Source organism: Lissotriton vulgaris, chromosome 6, assembly GCF_964263255.1.
Source record: "Lissotriton vulgaris chromosome 6, aLisVul1.2, whole genome shotgun sequence".
Taxonomy (NCBI): Eukaryota; Metazoa; Chordata; class Amphibia; order Caudata; family Salamandridae; genus Lissotriton; species Lissotriton vulgaris.
The window spans coordinates 1,617,034,588-1,617,052,852 of NC_141694.1; the positions used below are offsets into that span (position 1 = coordinate 1,617,034,588).

The following is an 18,265-nucleotide window of genomic DNA, read 5'->3' on the forward strand; positions in this document are numbered from 1 at the left end:
AACTCCCAAACTCCACTTCCCAGTACATATAGCACTTGGAAGTGAAGAGGGGGAAAGGGGCATTGGGAAGCGAAGAGAAACACGCCAAGCTTCTTCTGCTGGACAGGTCTGCTGTCTTCCGATATGAGTCTCCTGTGAAAAGAACCAGTTACAACATATTCTAGACCTTCAACTACTACAACATAACTGCCGCCTGAGCCGCGAAAGTGACCCCGCTGCGCCTCGGCACAGTCCAGCTGAGGTACCCAATGGTTCTTCAGCACAAGGTTCGGCGAGTGTGATTCATCGAGGTCATGAGGCAGTGCAGAGACTGACAGTGTGTGCCAAACCCACTTGGGGTTCATTATGCATAAAGACTGTGTTAGAACTTGGCGACTCACGGTAGTAACACGGCGGCACTACAACAACCATGAGGCCATTGTAATGGACACGCCCATCCGGGCGGGGTTTAATTGAATCGATGTAGTGCGCGGAAACCGCCAACTTATAACGCTACATCAGCCAGTGCCCTTTGAAGAAGTGCTTCATACAGCACGAAACGCGTCAGGGATTAACTAATCTGGTGTCACGATGTTTGCCTACTGCGACTGCCCTCGATGAATTAAAGGTGTCCAAATTGAACTCGCTGATGTGTGGTGCTTTTTGTTCAACAGGCAACTCGTTTGGATTTACTGCGGCCCGCCTGAGCCGTGAAAGTGACCCCGCTGCGCGTCGGCACAGTCCAGCTGAGGTACCCAATGGTTCTTCAGCACAAGGTTCGGCGAGTGTGATTCATCGAGGTCATGAGGCAGTGCAGAGACTGACAGTGTGTGCCAAACCCACTTGGGGTTCATTATGCATAAAGACTGTGTTAGAACTTGGCGACTCACGGTAGTAACACGGCGGCACTACAACAACCATGAGGCCATTGTAATGGACACGCCCATCCGGGCGGGGTTTAATTGAATCGATGTAGTGCGCGGAAACCGCCAACTTCTAACGCTACATCAGCCAGTGCCCTTTGAAGAAGTGCTTCATACAGCACGAAACGCGTCAGGGATGAACTAATCTGGTGTCACGATGTTTGCCTACTGCGACTGCCTTCGATGAATTAAAGGTGTCCAAATTGAACTCGCTGATGTGTGGTGCTTTTTGTTCAACAGGCAACTCGTTTGGATATATATATATATATATATATATATCTCCAAACCTACTTGATGGTATTCAGTTCTGCTCTCTGCTGTCAGTCTATGATATCACTGTTCTCCTGACTGCCAAGAAGACTGTTCGTAGCTTACACTGTTTTGCAGTTTCTTCCTAAAGTCTCTGGTAAGTTCTGCGCAAACTCAATGTTTCCAAAGTCTCTTAAAACATAAGGTTCACTACAATTAGCTTGATAATACTGAAGACATACCCTTTCCAATCAACCAGATAGAATCATTTTCCTTTCTTAAACTTGGAATCCACTATCCTCCTGACTTCAAATTCTTCTTCTGACTGAACTTGAATAGATTTAGGAGGACCCTGTCTTGTCAAATTAGGTGTACTTTTCCTGAGCAAAGAAACATGGAATACTGAATGAATTTTTAACCTTGGAGGAAGTCTAATCTTGACACTAACTGGGTTTACCAACTTTTCCACTTGGAAAGGACCAATGAATTTAGGTTGGAATTTGCGGTTCCCCTTTAAGCGCAAAGTTCGTGTGGAAATCCAGACTTCTCCCCAGGAATATACATTGGACTAGCACGTCTCTTTTTATCAGCTTGCTTTTTGTAAGATACTTTAGCCTTAATGAGGTTTTCTGTAGCTTGTTGATAAGCTCCCTTCAAATTCTGAACTACCTCTTCCACAGCGGGCACCTCACTCTCCTGTTTTCCTACTAAGGTGTTTGGATGTCGAGCTGAATTTAATTAGAAAGGAGTATACCGAGTAGAAGAATGCACAGCATTTTTATAGGCGAACTCAGCAGCCCAAAATATTTCTGGCCAGTCTCTCTCATGATCCATCAGAAACAAAACGCAAGTACTGCTCCAGTTCCTGATTAACTCTTTCTGTCTGTCCATCAGTTTCTGGATGGAAACTGGAAAACAAACGAGAGTCAACGTCCAGTCTTTTCAAAAATGATCGCCAAAAGTGAGAGATAAATTGGGTCCCCGATCAGAAATCACCACCTTGGGAATACCATGTGCTTTAACCACAGATTGCGTGAACAGAGAGGCTAACTGAGTGGCATTTGGAATCGACTTTAAGGGGACAAAATGGCTAATTTGGTGAAATGGTCCACAACCACTCAAATGGCGGTGAAACCTTGACTGGAGGGAAGTTCCACAATGAAATCTATGGAAACCGTATGCCACGAATACGGGGCTGGGGGCAATGGTAGCAACAAGCCCTGAGGAGCCATTCTCACAGATTTTCCCTTAATACATTGTTCACAAGTGGCTACATGTTGTCTCACCTGAGTTTCCATGGTTGGCCACCACAATTCTCGTCGTACCAATTCCAAGGTTTTCCTGACTCCTTTGTGCCCAGCCAATAGATCATCATGAAAATATTGAATGAGCATGATTTGAAGTTCTTTATTTGGCACAAAAAGCTTCCCATTGACCAAATGTTTACCATCCTTTAACTCTCGATTCAAATATTGTTTGACCCAAGCTTCAAGATCTAAACTAGTAAGAGCCTGATTCAATTGATTCTCAAATTCGGGAAACAGTATTACTCCAATTATCTTGTTCTTCGGAATTATCAATTCCTTTTCCATATCTGGGGAATCTTCTCCTGCATCTAATCTTGATAAAGCATCTGTTTTGCCGTTGGCGGAGCCTGGTTTGTAAGTTAACACAAAATCATAATCAGCGAAAAATAAAGACCACCGCAGTTGCCTGGGAGTCAAGGTTCGAGCTGATTTTAAAAATTGTAGATTTCGATGATCCGTATAAACAGTAACTTTATGTCAAACGCCCAACAAATAATGACTCCATTCCCGAAAAGCACCCTTGACTGCCAATAGTTCCTTATCTGCAATGGAGTAATTCAACGCAGCCGGAGACAGTCCACGAGACAGGTAAGCCACGGGATGTAGCTTCCCAGTATTCCGATCCCGCTGAGATTAAATCCCTCCAATCGGCAAGTTAGAAGCATCGGCTTCCACAAAGGAAGGCTCTTCCGGGTTTGGATGCAAGAGAACTGGGGCCGACACAAAAGTTCTTTTTAACTCACAAAAGGCCTCTTCGGTTTGCATTGTCCAATTAAATTTTGCTCCTTTTTTCAGCAAATGAGTCAGTGGAGATACTTTTTCAGAAAAATTTTCAATAAAGCGCCTGTAAAAATTGGCAAACCCAATAAAACTCTGCACTTGCTTCCCACTTCGCGGAGAAGGCCATTCTTTGATTGCCTTCACTTTGGCGTCATCCCTTGTCACTCCGTCAGGTGAATGTACGAAGCCTAAAAATTGTACTTGACTGGAATTGAATAAACATTTTTTCCAATTTTACTAAAATTTGTTTCTCCAATAGCTCGGACATGTTGGATATGCTCCTTCATAATCTCAGAAAAGATGAGGATGTCATCGATGTAGACTACTGCAAAACAGTACAAAAACTCACTGAGAATGTCATTTACAAAATGCTGAAAGGCTGCAGGAGCGTTACACAAACCGAAGGGCATAACCAAATACTCGAACAAACCAAATCTGGTGCGAAACGCTGTCTTCCATTCCTCAACTTCAGCCATGCGAACTAAATGATAAGTATTGTGCTCCTTGCACCTGATCCAGCATCTCGTAAATTAATGGCAACGGATATCGATTTGTTTTTGTGACAGAGTTTAAAGCACGGTAATCAATACAAGTTCTCAGGCTTCCATCCTTCTTCGGGATAAAAAAAAGCGCAGAAGAAACTGGCGACTGAGAGGGACGAATTAAACCGTTAGCTAAATTCTGGTCTAGGTATTCCTTGAGATATAGATTCTCTTCTCTGAAAGAGCGTAAATACGACTGCAGGGTAAAGAGGCTCCTGATTCCAACTCAATCTTACAATCATAATTGCGGTGTGACGGTAATTTATTTGCTTCTCCTTCATCGAAAACTGCTGCCAAATCCAAGTATTCATTAGGAATTTCATGAGTTTCCATTACACAAATTGTCTTGGACTGACTAGCCAAAATCTTAGGTGGTGACGCAGGAAGAAATTCCTCTCTCCAATCATGACAATGATTCTTACAATACTCAGAATTCATGTCAATAGTTCTCTTAGCACAATCTATAGTGGGGTTATGCTCAGTCAGCCTTGGAAGACCCAGAATAAGCTGAAACTGAGGAGCATTTATGAGACTGAACTTCAAAACGCTCACATGACTACCTGGTCCAGTCAGCCAAATCATCTCCGTATCATGGACAATAGGGCCCGACGACAGATTTGTACCGTCAACTGCACGAACAGATTCTGGTCTTTCCTTCTTGACAAATTGGATTCCCAAAGATTTCGCAAATTCTATGTCACAAAAATTTCCTGTTGCCCCCGAATCAATCATCACTGAAATGTCATACAACTGCCTTCAACTAAATCGAATGGAGCTGAAAACAATTAAATGAGGAGCTGATGATTGCAATGTATTCACAACTTGCTGTGGATCTGGAGTTGACTTCTCAAGAGCTTCCACCAGAGCAACTCCCTTTACTGGTGGAGCCTGTCTTTTAACCAAGCTGGATTCTTCAGTTTCTTAGGGCATTCTTTAATAAAATGACCAGCCTCTGTGCAATACATGCATAGTTTGCCATTTCGCCTCTTCTCTCTTTCTTCCTTGGTTAATGGACCACGCACAGATCCAATTTGCAATGGTTCTTCTTCTGTCGAATTTTCCTTGCTCTTAAAATTTTCTGACCTAATTCGATCAAAACGAGGAGGTAAATACTTATCATCCTTCTTGCGCTCACTTCTTCTCTCATTCTGGCGCTGGTCAATTTGCAAAACTAAATCAATAAGCTCAGAGACATCAGTTGGTCGCTTCGGAATCTGCGTCAAACCATCCTTTAACTCGTCCTTGAGCCCACAATAAAAAATGGAGGCTCTCTTGGCTTCTGGCCAATTGGTTTCTACGATCAATTTGTTAAACTGAGCCAAGTAAGTGACTAACTCCCTATTTCCCTGCTTTAACTCCAACAATTCATTGTCTGTAGTTTGTGATACTGACCATCTGTTAAAAATTCTCAAAAATTATTTTTTGAACTCCCCAAGATCATACAAATCGGGTCATTATTATTTACAAGAGGCATGGGCCATGCAGCCGCATCTCCACTCAGGTAAGACAACATGAACGCCACTTTAGACTAATCCTCCTTGAATATTATTGGCCTACAGAGATAATGCAAAGAACACTGTGTAAGGAAGATCTGGGCCTTATGGGGATCCCCACTAAACCTTTCGGGGGCTGCTAGTGGAATGGTGGGAGAAATTGCATGGATGACCTGAGTGGTTAATTCTGCTGCCGATGGGGCAGGAGCGAAAGACAAGGTTTTGGTTTCTTTAGAACCGGAAGCTGAGCTAACCGATAATTCCTCTAATCTTTGTCGCAAAAACTGGGTTTCTTGACTAGACTTCCTAACTTCTTCTATAAGAGAAGAGATTTATTATCTGACATGGCATCACTGAGCTGAGTCTGTAATCCCTCAAGAACTACTGCTAATTTCTTCAAATCAATTCCCTCAGCCATCCTGCTCAGGCGGAAGACCCCTTTTGGAAATGGCACTTCAATCTGTCAGATACCAATCCAATCGCTGTGCCTCCGCAGGAGCCGACGCTTAACTCCACAACTCCCAAACTCCACTTCCCAGTACATATAGCACTTGGAAGTGAAGAGGGGGAAAGAGGAATTGGGAAGAGAAGAGAAACACGCCAAGCTTCTTCTGCTGGACAGGTCTGCTGTCTTCCGATATGAGTCTCCTGTGAAAAGAACAAGTTAAAACATTTTCTAGACCTTCAACTACTAAAACATAACTGCCTTCAAGCTAAAATTACCTCTCCCTACAGAATGGCTAGCTCTTCTCTTGTAGATGTTTTGATTGAATTTTGCTACACTGTTTCTTCCCACGTTGAGGTTACTGCAAAAATTAGACAATTGGTTAAGTTAAGTGCGTGCTATAGGAACTTTTCTCTAAATTGCTGAATTTCTACTAACTAATGCCTGTAGGGAATTGGTGCAGCACTTTCTATTCTTTGGTTGTATGCAATATTGAAAATGGTAGAACCGCTCTCTGCAGCTAGCTACTGGTGGGAACTACTCGATAATCCAATTAAGATGGTAAATATACATATATGTCACAGCTACTCCTCCGCTCGGGAGAAATGACAGGACACAGCGGGGAATCTTTTACGGATTCTTTATTAAGACCAGCTTTGCATGACCGGTTTCGGCATTGCTGCCTTTCTCAAATGCTTGCAGTCTCTGCTTTGCGTTTCACGATCTTAAATTCTGTCTGGCTCCTCCTTGCCCAGTGGTGGTTGGCTCCCCTGCACCTCGTGCTGACTCCTGCGAATAGAAGGGGACTACCAGTCCCATGATGACGCAGGATGCCGCATTAGTGCAGTGCAGATCGGGAACGCAGTTTTCATAAAAATGTCTTTGCCCCTTCTCTCATCCACCAACCTCCGAAGCCTTTTTCATAGTCCCAACCAGCGACTTGTCGGGGGATGCAGTGGAGGGCCAGGAAAATGTTCGGTTACCACGGTTGAAGTCAAAAAAGTTGTCCCATGATTCACTGGCCGCAGTTCTGAGAGGGTCCTGCATGCGGGTCGTGGGCAACGTGAATAACATCAAGTCACAGCTACTCCACTGCTCGGGGCATCTTTTACGGATTCTTTATTAAGACCAGCTTTGCATGACCGGTTTCGGCATTGCTGCCTTTCTCAAATGCTTGCAGTCTCTGCTTTGCGTTTCACGATCTTAAATTCTATCCGGCTCCTCCTTGCCCAGTGGTGGTTGGCTTCCCTGCACCTCGTGCTGACTCCTGCAAAAAAAAATATATATATATATGTTGTGATCAAGACAGTGGATACTGTCGAAACGCGTAATGGCGGGCATGCTGGGCGAGACTGAGCAAAAATAAACGCACTTGTTTGGCACCATTTCCTGGGTTCCTTTCTTCGTTTGTCCATGGCTGTGTGAGACTTTGGCAGCGTTGGATGTTGGAGACGAGTATTTCCCTAATATATATATATATATATATATATATATATATATATGTATGTATATATATATATGTATGTATATATATGTATGTATATATATATATATATATATATATATATATATTTATATACACATATATATATATATATTTTTTTTTTGAAGAAGTGCTTCATACAGCACAAAACGCGTCAGGGATGAACTAATGTGGTGTCACGATGTTTGCCTACTGCGACTGCCCTCGATGAATTAAAGGTGTCCAAATTGAACTCGCTGATGTGTGGTGCTTTTTGTTCAATAGGCAACTCGTTTGGATATATATATATATATATAGCCACAGCCAACCAATTAAGTGGAACCAACATCACCACCAACCCCCGAGATAACCCTATCATTAATGACATGGCTACTAACCTAACGGTGGTCAATCTCACTCCGAAAGAACTGACACAAGAAGAAGAACAAGTCCTAAGTCTGGGACTGACCTTTTGTCCAAGCAGTGAGTTGGAATACACCCAAACAAAAATTGATTTGTTCCGCTTCACCCGCAAACTTAAACTACATAAGCACTTTAAAATGCGGCCACATCTACAATCTAAAGAGAACCAAGGGCAAAGAATAACAGCATCAGACGTACTGAGAGGCAAAGATCTACGCTCAGTTGAGATTTTAACAGATCTGGAAATGGAACAAACACAGGACCTTGCAGATTTGGATCTAGCACAGAGAGCTGAACTGCAAGGCATTGAACAGGACAGTGAAAATAGTGGTTTTAAACCTCCGTCCACCTTTGTTCCTCAATCCCCTTGGGATGCCATAGATGTGTTTTCGGAAGCGATGAATGATGACCTATTAAGATTACGGAAAAGTAACCAAACCAACCCCCACCACAATATCACGGAACAACAGAGAACTGCTTTGAAAGAATTAACGATGGACACGAAAATAATTGTGAAGCCCTCTGACAAGGGCGGGAACGTGGTTTTGATGACCCGTGAATACTACACTAAGGAAGCATTGAGGCAACTCTCAGATGAGAATTTCTATACCAAATGCACCAATGATACCTACCAACAGAGTATCATTGAATATGATAAACTCATCTCCAAATGGTACAACCAACATATGCTAAATAAGGATGAACATCTGTTCCTGCGCACCACTTGCCCAATGATACCAACCTTCTACCACCTCCCAAAACTTCACAAAAATCGTGACCACCCACCTGGACGCCCGATTATTTCCTCTATCGGGAGCCTTACGGAGAACATGTCTCGCTTTGTGGACCACACCTTATTCCCTCTTGTGTCTAATTTGGACTCGTACATACGAGACACAAAAGACTTTTTGATAAAATTGAATAATTTGGTGTGGGAACAGGACTACCTTCTAATGGTATTAGACATCACCAGCCTCTACACTATCATTGACCATAGCCATGGATTAGAGGCGGTAAAATGGGCATTAGAACAACGCCAACTACGATTTTCCAGACACAATTTAATGATTCTGGAGTTCGTAGAATTCTGTCTAAAGCATAACATATTCCTGTTTGAGGAGCAGTTATATATCCAGAAGTCTGGCACGGCGATGGGTACTTGCTTCGCTCCCAGCTACGCGAACTTGTTCGTGGGCTGGTGGGAGGAGCAAGTACCCAGGAGCTGTAAAATTGGGGAAGAAGAGGGCAAAGTAATTTGTTGGCATCGATATATCGATGATCTTTTCATCGTGTGGAGAGGCACACCTGAGACAGCTCGGGAATACATCAATGTACTGAATAACAACCAACTGAATCTGCAATTTTCTGGGACAGTGAGTCCGGTGGCAGCGGACTACCTGGACCTTAAAATATATGCAGAAGGCGGCCAACTCCACACTAACCTCTTCAGAAAGCAAACTGCTGGTAACTCTACGTTGCACGCCAGCAGTAGTCATCCACCCCAATTAATCAGAAGTATCCCCTATGGGGAACTGCTAAGACTCCGCAGGAACTGCTCCAAACCCTCGGATTTCGAAGCGGCTGCTTCGGAATGCATATCCCGATTTAAAGCTAGGGGATACGGCGAGAGCATGCTCAATAACACCCTGAAAAGAGTAAGGAAAATAGAGAGACAGTCCCTCCTTACTAACAACATCGATCAGGTTAACCGTAGGGGCAAGCCAGGTGAAGATCAAGGCAAGTTCAGAGTCATAACTCCCTATTCAACAGGTGCAGACAATCTCAGAACCATGCTACGTAAGAACTGGCACATTCTTCTAACAGATAGTGTGCTCAAAGAAGATCTCCCACCTCACCCACTCCTTACCTTCAGCAAAGCTAAATCTTTAGGCGATACACTGGTGCACAGCCATCTCGAAAAGGTGTCCTTGAGAAGGAACACTTTGAAGGAGCAACGAGGCTTTTACCCCTGCGGCCGCTGCAAAGCGTGCGCAGGTAGTAAACGCGTACTCTCATATACCATACCGGAGACTGGCAAGAAAATCTATATCAATAAATTTATCACCTGTAGCACCCAGTATGTTGTATACTGCCTACAGTGCCCCTGTGGCTTACGCTACATTGGGAGCACTATTAAGGAGATCAAGCTCAGGGTATTGGAACACCATCGAGATCGGAGTAAACTCCAGTACTTCGGCCTCGACATTGCACCCCACAATGTTCGTGGAGGGGACCGACTACGCAGATTAAGGAGACTAGAGTCCCGCTACATTATTGATCTGTGTACCAAATATCCTAAAGGCCTCAACAGTGGGGAGGAGATGGCCTTCCATCTAGGGAAGTGAGTAGCGTTAAGTCTGATTTACAACATTCCAAGGTGATAGTGCAACTGATGATACTGATACTAGAACCTATCATATTATCACACTTGGTTAGCTCTGAATAGTATATCCATTTCGTTCTTTGTACATAGTAGCTCCATGTGCAAAGCAGTATGTGAGAAACATCATGCGGTTATTGGATTGATATTATATGCTTCTCCTGATGGAACCCATAATCAGGCACGTGATAATGACCATCAATACTTTGTTAACAGTGTAGAAGCCTATTTCCAATGCCTCCGCACATACACAAGTCTCACTGTATATAATAGCACTTTATCAATTTTGTTTAAGATTTGAATTTGTGTAAAATTTTCGTTCGACATATGGTTCATATTGAGAACATCTACACATGCCCAGGCCGAATTTGCACATGATGCATCTCACTTAAATACCCACTCACATGAAACCCCTCTTTTAGCTATGTTCAGCTCATAGTGTGGTTTGAGAATTGATTTAATTTAATTTCTTTCTATACAGGTAATTTGGCACACGTCCATATGGGGACTTAAGCCGATCCACGGCTTTATTTTTGTTAATCTTTGTAAATATATTATGTTTTACCTAACTGGATACAATGCAATTGCCCATCTGGGGGCGTTATGCAGCGAATACCTTACTGTTGTGTCATAATTTTATACACTACAAGATGGCCGCTTTGTTTCATGTTGGGCCTCAGTCCCCTTGTTTGTGTCTACACCTGACTAGGAGTGGGAGTGATTATGTATGATAAAACATTGTCGGTTACAAACACAGTGCATCACACACTGACGAAGGCAGACCGCCGAAACGCGTCTGTGTGCACCCCTCCGCTGATTAAAATCTAAGCGCGTTTGTATACCTCTACTTCGAGTGCTGTCATTCTTTCCAGGAGAAGTGGGAAGGACTTTGGAGCGTAATATATATATATATATATATATACACCAACCTCCGTTCTCCTCTCGCAATCGCCTTAGCTCCCGATCGCGCTGGAAACAGACACGGACCAAACATGAGATGCTGGTTTTTAAGATTTATTCAGCTGTCGTTGTCGCCATAACGTTTCAGCACAAAGCCTTGATCATATATATATATCCAAACCTACTTGATGGTATTCAGTTCTGCTCTCTGCTGTCAGTCTCTGATATCACTGTTCTCCTGACTGCCAAGACGACTGTTCGTAGCTTACACTGTTTTGCAGTTTCTTCCTAAAGTCTCTGTGGAAAGTTCTGCGCAAATTCAATGTTTCCTAAGTCTCTTAAAAAAATAAGGTCCACTACAATTAGCTTGATACTACTCAAGACTGAACCTGAGTTTAGCGCGCTACCCTTAGGCGCTATACTGGAAAGCTGTTCTTCTTGTAATTGCTCCCAAATAGTTCGAAATCAACCAAAAACGAAGTTGACTAACTTACCGCTATCGCGGGATAGCCTGTCCATCAGTAACAGCTTCCGAAAATACTCACAACAGGTTACCGAAACGGAGCTCAGAAGAAGGTATCCGTTTCCTCAAAAGTCACAGTTGAAGTGCACACTTCTCTGAGCGTGAGCGAGTGATTACAGCTGCGCTCGCTAAAGATAAAAAGACTAGACCGGGCAGATCAACAATTGCCGCCGGCAGCTATCTTGGAATTCCGCCGCGCTGAGCGCAATTGCTGACTAAATAAAAAGGAAGACCAACGATTAGGGAGGAACCTATAGGGCCTGACATGATTGCCCCAATGGATTTTGAAAAGAACTGGGACACACTTGAGACTGACTGTATACTTCTTTTGATCAGTCCTGACAATACCCAGGTAACTTTGAACTTGGAGCATGTTAGCATAGGTGTAGACGCGCTTAAAGGTTGAATGACGCATAGGGACAAGTTTTTGTTAGGACTGATATCATACCTCCTGTTACCGCAGTATTCAAGAGAGTCCTTGGATCCAGCTGAGGCGGGTATTTGTGTACCCACGTTATATTTGATGGATGGTGCCAATTTTTGGTGATTGAAGAATTTACTTCAGGTACTCCAAGCTTCACCGAGTTGTTGTAATTCCTTCACAACCGTGGTATGTCCGTGGGGTGAACACTGAGGCATGCGCACTGGCAGTGGTTCTTTGTCTCCATTTGGGCTCCATAAGAGATTGTGGTGATTACACTCCACTTGTCACTTTGATGAGATACTTACAGTCGAGGCATTGTGCTTGCCTCAAGGCTTTTTTCACTCTGAGCACTGCATGGGCAATGTTGGGATACATGTTTACTTAGGTAGAATAGAATGTCGAGTTATGTGTTTTAATTATTATTGTAGTTCTACCCTTGTCCTGATGAAGCCGCAAGAAATGAATGGCTGAAACGCGACTGCGTCGACAAAACTAGGAGAAGTCTTATTAATTTTGAATGTTTTCCTTATAGTAAGGGCACCTAAAGATAAAAAGGATAAGAGGAGTGATACCTCAGGCGCATAGGTGACGTCATTAGAGTGTATTACTCAGAATAAGGAGTGTACATTTGTTCTATTTAGGGTTTTTTGCAAATGTTGTATATATTGTGTATATGTATTGTTCTACATATGTGATTGTGATTTATATGTGACTTTTTGTCTCGATATATATGTTGTAAATACTATGTTTGATATATATGTATTTGATTTTCTGTGCATCTAGCACCATCCTATGACTGTGTATTTAATAGAACTATGTTTAGTTAGAAATGACAGGGTAATTGATTGTACCTTGTACAAAAATAAAATAGTTGATAGGCATTAGAGCAAAACAATGCAAAGTTATTTGTTATTTAACCCCTTCCATGCTGCCGACGGCAGCACTACCTCCCCAGTGCTGCCGTCGGCCAATGGTCGACGCGGCCTCGCCCGTTTTACGGAAGTGCCGCACTGCCGCGAAATCGCGGCAGCATGGAAGGGGTTAAGACTGTTAGCATGTTTATTCTTAGGGATCTTCAATATCGCCTATACCTAGCTCATATTTTCCAAAGCTGAAGCATACCCCACACCGCACACGGTACTAGAAAAGTCTGTTTTTGTAACTACTTCTAAAATGTCACTATCCGAACATTTCATGCTGTTTTCCCTGGCATTTGCAAGGTGCCAGTGTAAATAATGCTTATGAATTAAGAACGTTATCTCCTTTTCGCTTGTTTTATTGGTTAGTAAAGTGAACAAGCCAGACAAGCCTTCCCGGAAGGGAGCACTGCATTCAGACAGTACTTGTTATTAGCTCCAGCACTTCAGTTGTAATGTCTCACAAAGCAGTGGTGGTCTGGAGTCCTGCCATTGCTATTGTTATCTATTTCCCCCATTATACTCATGACCAGATGCTAGTGGAGAGCATGAAAGGACTTATTGGGTGGTTCTATTACAATTCCTTATATTCTCCATGTTCTTTCTGCACTTTGTGATCCTAATCACAAATATTGCTTTTCAATAAGTAAGAGCACGTCATTGGTAATTAGTAGGTGCAGTCACACCTGGCGTTAAGAGGCGGAGCCATAAATGTGATATCTTTATTTTTTTAAAGGGCGTGTTGGGGCTGCTTGTTTCCACGTGCTGACTTTCACCTGCCAGTATAATTTGTAAGCAAGCAAGCACTGCAGAGAATTAGTATGGGTTCCCACCTGCATCACCTCACTCTTGCGAGAGGAGCAAGACCCCGCCTCGACTATGATTGCTTCGACAGTCATTCCAGCCTGTCTGGCAGTACTGCAGCCTCGACCACCTGATCTGGAAGTTTCCCTCAATGGTTTCTAAGAAAATAACCCTTGTTGTAGCTGTTGAAATAAATGATTAAAAAGTAGGAGGTTCAGCTAATTAAACTCGCTGATAGCTATATTTCCCAGGATTTTTATCTCCGAACTTAATTGCGTGTTGGCTTGCATCTTTGTTTTAGTTTTTCTTATCATGTTTGAATAGCAAAATAGTACGCTACGGCTGCCATTAATATTTTAGGGAAAGTTGTTGTTTAAATATTTTGTGAAGCACTTTGTTTGAACCTAATTGTGTTAATGATGTTTTTTCAAAGGACATTACTTCTTTATAGTAAATATGGTATAATTCTTTATAATATTAATCCCTGGGCGTAGTTCGCGTAGTAGCCCTACACGAAGTGCACTACTCAAACTATGCGAACTGCGTAGTGCGGTAGGGATAATGCTGTTTGCACTGATTGCACAGTGCCAGATGCTTGTCTGCACTGTGCAATCATTGCAAACGGCATCTTGCACAGTGCAAGCGGTCATTTTCTGCCACTCAAGTAGATGTGTACTCGAGCTGCAGCTTTCTCAATGCGGACTGGTAGTTTCTCATTGCGAGTGGTCGCGAGCATACGCGACCACTCGCAATGAGAAACTTGACCTCCCCGCATTGAGAATCTTGCTGCGGGGTTTATTTACCACTCTCGCGATCGGCAACTTAATGTTACTGATCGCAAACGAGGAAAAAGTCTCGCCGGAATTGTGTTTTGCTCGCTCGTGGTCGCCAACTTGACGTTGAGGACCGCGAGCGAGCAAAAAATGCCGGCTGCGCGTTTTTGCACTGTGCTACGTGCGGTTCGAGTGGCGCGTAGTTGCACAAACTATGCTCACTCCGCGAGCGTAGAGTAGTGTTTCGCCCAGGGTTAATAATAATTCCGGTTGAAAGTTGCACAAGATCGGAAAAGAATACACGTCAGAAATGGAAAGATAGCTTATGAAGCTTATTGATAATGCAGCGACTGAAGACGCCAAGCATGTATCATTGCGAACATGGTCTTGATAAAATAATAATTTGAGCACACACTCATTTAAGTATATTTGAATGTTGTGTTAATCTGAACCATTCTCTCTTTTTTTTTTTACTAGACATATTGCTGGTTTAAATGCAAACAGAGCAAAAAATATAGTTGACTGGAGGGAGAAAAATGGACCATTTGTAAATCGAGAGCATCTTAAAAGCGTCAAAGGACTTGGACCAAAATCGTTTCAACAATGTGCTGGTTTCATCCGAATTAATCAGGAATATATTAAAAACCATTGCAGGTAAATAAAACATATGTTAATTTGCTAATCTAAAATGACATAGCTGCAAAATAATGCGAAATTAAACACGTTTTGTTATATGTTTGTTTTATATTATGCTGGGACAATTCGATGTAGTGGCAACTAAAAATCGGAGAATGCTTCTGGATATTAAGTTAGGAAGTTGACCTCGAATAAGAAGGCTTTCATTTTCTTATAAGCACAAAGTAGGTTACTTGATTGTTAGCAAAAAAACATCCAGAAGCTAGTTCTTGTATAACAAATGCCTGACCTCTTAAAGTTGACATGCTAAAAATCGGAATATTTGTTTCTGTGTCTCTCTTGATGGGTGGTACCTGTTCATAATTGTCTTGTTTTCCAGTTTTTAATATTTTGTTTTTAATGTTTTGAAATAATACTTTAACATTACCATAAACGCTTTGTTAAAACCTAAATCTATGTTGACAGATAATTATAAGATCCGGGGCGAATGAGGTCAACCAAACCGAATTTTCGTTCTAATCCGAATTTGCCATGCTCATAATTTAGAAATATGGTTTCTGAAATTCAAATGTAGGATTCACTGTAAGGCATACTAGATCCAGAGGACGTGGTCTTTCAGAATAAAATTTACATTTCTGTACCTTGTGTCCGTGTTTTTTGAGGATTTGGTGCTGGACGCGTGATTAGACACTGAGAACGCTTCTTTTAAACTGCACTTGATTTAATCATGCTATAATGGGTCTGCACTATTGGTTTCTTCGATGCAAAAACAGAGGGGCCTGCTTGGTGCGACACGGCACCACACAGCTTGACTGGAAATTTGGTGCTAGGTGCTTGATCTCTTCTCTCGCTTGAATCCTTTACAATCTGTTGCAAAATCTATTTTTGTAGGTGGGAGTATGCATGGATAACATGAGACTTTGCCAAGAGGTGCTTCTTGTCTCATTATAGAGCATGCCACATTTCTTTCTTTTTTGTCAGTCATAATGTGTCAATTCTCTTTGTCCTCGGTAAAAATAAAATTTAGAAAATCTTCAGAATTTCTTAGAAAGATCCCTTTACTTGCTTTTATTTTTCAGTTAAATCTTAGATTAAAATGCCCCCATTTATAGACATTCTTGTAAATCTTCTGTTGATCCTAATGTATTTGTTATGGATTGGGGATATCCCCATTATCCCTGCTCCACCATTGTGAGCAAGTGTATTCTGTCTTCCGCAGCTCTCTCAGTGACCCTCAGGATCTGATCGGACTTCCACATGCTTACATGAGGTGTTGGGTGTTAATTTGTGATGTGCGATACACAATAAGATTGTCTCTAAGAGGTTTTTTTTTTCCAGGCGTGTGTCACATGTCTTGCCTTAATATGGCACTGATCTTGCAAGTAGTAGGATTTTGGAACCTTGCAAACCTTTATTCTATGGCAACTGTCTTTAGTGATGCCTGTGTCTTTCAAGTCCGTGTTCTTTAAACAAACTGTATTGGACACATGCGAGGCACTTTACCACCATCAGCATTACAACCTCATTTCCTCGCTCTGAGGCAGTAGTGTTGTTTCCTGGTGATTACTTTATAGTGAAATGAGATGCAGGCTGCATTTGTCTTTTCTCACTGTTCCTCTGGAGCCTTTGTTTGACCTTACATTATTACTACAACTCATTATGCTAAAACTGTACTGTTGATGTTTAAAGTTTAAATAAAAGTATAGTGAAAATCAAAGAAAAACAAAAACATTTGTGTTTTCTGATCATGAGATTGCCTTATAAAGTATCTGAGGTGGGTGCTTTTCAGGTTTTCAGAAACTGACAATGCACCAAGGTGAAGTGTACTAACTGTACAGAGCTTTGGTATTAAGTAGCTTAAGGGGTCTTTCCAGTCTGATAGTGGTACCACCCAAGTCAAGTCAAGGATTTGTATAGCGCGCTACATACCCGGAGGGTCTCAAGGCGCTTGAAGAAGGGTGGGGAATTACTTGTCAAATATCCAAGTTTTAAGTTGTTTTCTGAATGCTAGGTGGTTCTGAGTGAGACGAAGGTGAGTGGGGAGTGAGTTTAAGGTTTTAGCTGCGAGGTAGGAGAAGGATCTACCTCCCATGGTGGTTTTATTGATGCGAGGTACGGTAGCAAGGGCTTGGTTGGAAGATCGTAGCTGGCGAGAGGGGGTGTAGAAGGACAGTCATGTGTTGAGGCATTCGGGTCCAAGTTCGTAAAGTGCTTTGTGTGCGTGGGTTAGGAGGCGGAAAGTAATCCTCTTATTGACGGGGAGCCAGTGGAGGTTTTTCAGGTGACTAGAGATGTGGTCTTTACGCGGGATATCTAGAATGAGTCTGGCTGATGCGTTCTGGATGCGTTGGAGTTTTTTCTGGAGTTTTGCGGTGATACCGGCGTATAGGGTGTTTCCGTAGTCCAGGCGGCTTGTAACCAGTGCATGGGTGACTGTTTTTCTGGTTTCGGTGGGGATCCAGCAAAATGTTTTTTTGAGCATGCGAAGAATGTTGAAGCATGATGATGAAACGGCGTTGACTTGTCTGTTCATAGAGAGTGAGGAGTCCAGGATGACGCCCAGGTTCCGTGCGTGGTCCGTCGGGATGGGTGCTTTTCCAAGGGCCTCTGGCCACCAAGAGTCATCCCAAGCGGAGGGGGAGGTACCTAAGATAAGGACTTCTGTTTTGTCTGAGTTCAATTTCAGACGGCTGTGCTTCATCCACTCGGCTACTTCTTTCATTCCTTCATGTAGGTTGGTTTTGGCGGTGTTAGGGTCTTTTGTGAGTGATAGGATCAGTTGAGTGTCATCCGCGTAGGAGATGATGTTGAAGTTGTGTTGGCGTGCGATGGCCGCGAGGGGGCTCATGTATACGTTGAAGAGGGTGGGGCTGAGTGAAGACCCTTGGGGTACGCCGCAGATGACTTCAGTGGCCTCTGAGTTGAATGGTGGGAGGCGGACTCTCTGGGTTCTTCCGGTGAGGAACGAGGTGATCCATAACAAAATGTAATGTGTTGTTTAAAGGTTTTCAGTTGAGAGCTTCCTGTGGGAAACATCCTTCTCAAAAACGGGTCAACGCTGTTTCTCTGCCTCTTTCACAGTTTCTCCTGCTTTTTAGTGTTATCTAATACTTCAAATAGCCGCAGGCGATACATTTTTTGATTGTCATGGCTTGGGTTTGGCTGACATAATTTTCTAAATGATGTCAGAAGTCCCTCCTACCTCCCACGAAGCTACACGTGGGCCTCTTTAGAAAAAAGGGGACCCCTATATGTCTAATGAACAAGCTATACATAGGGAAAAAAGACACAGTAGGTAAAGGTCT

The 18,265-nt window shown here is 42.7% G+C and overlaps 1 protein-coding gene across 2 annotated transcripts in view; it reads left to right on the forward strand.

Moving 5' to 3' along the window:
* Positions 1–18,265, forward strand: part of SRBD1 (S1 RNA binding domain 1) — an 855,271-nt gene that overhangs the window by 686,252 nt on the left and 150,754 nt on the right. For both annotated transcript variants that reach the window (XM_086927787.1, XM_086927788.1), the window contains exon 19: positions 14,802–14,978. In XM_086927787.1, coding sequence (XP_086783913.1) covers positions 14,802–14,978 — 177 coding nt within the window. The remainder of the gene's footprint in view (positions 1–14,801; positions 14,979–18,265) is intronic.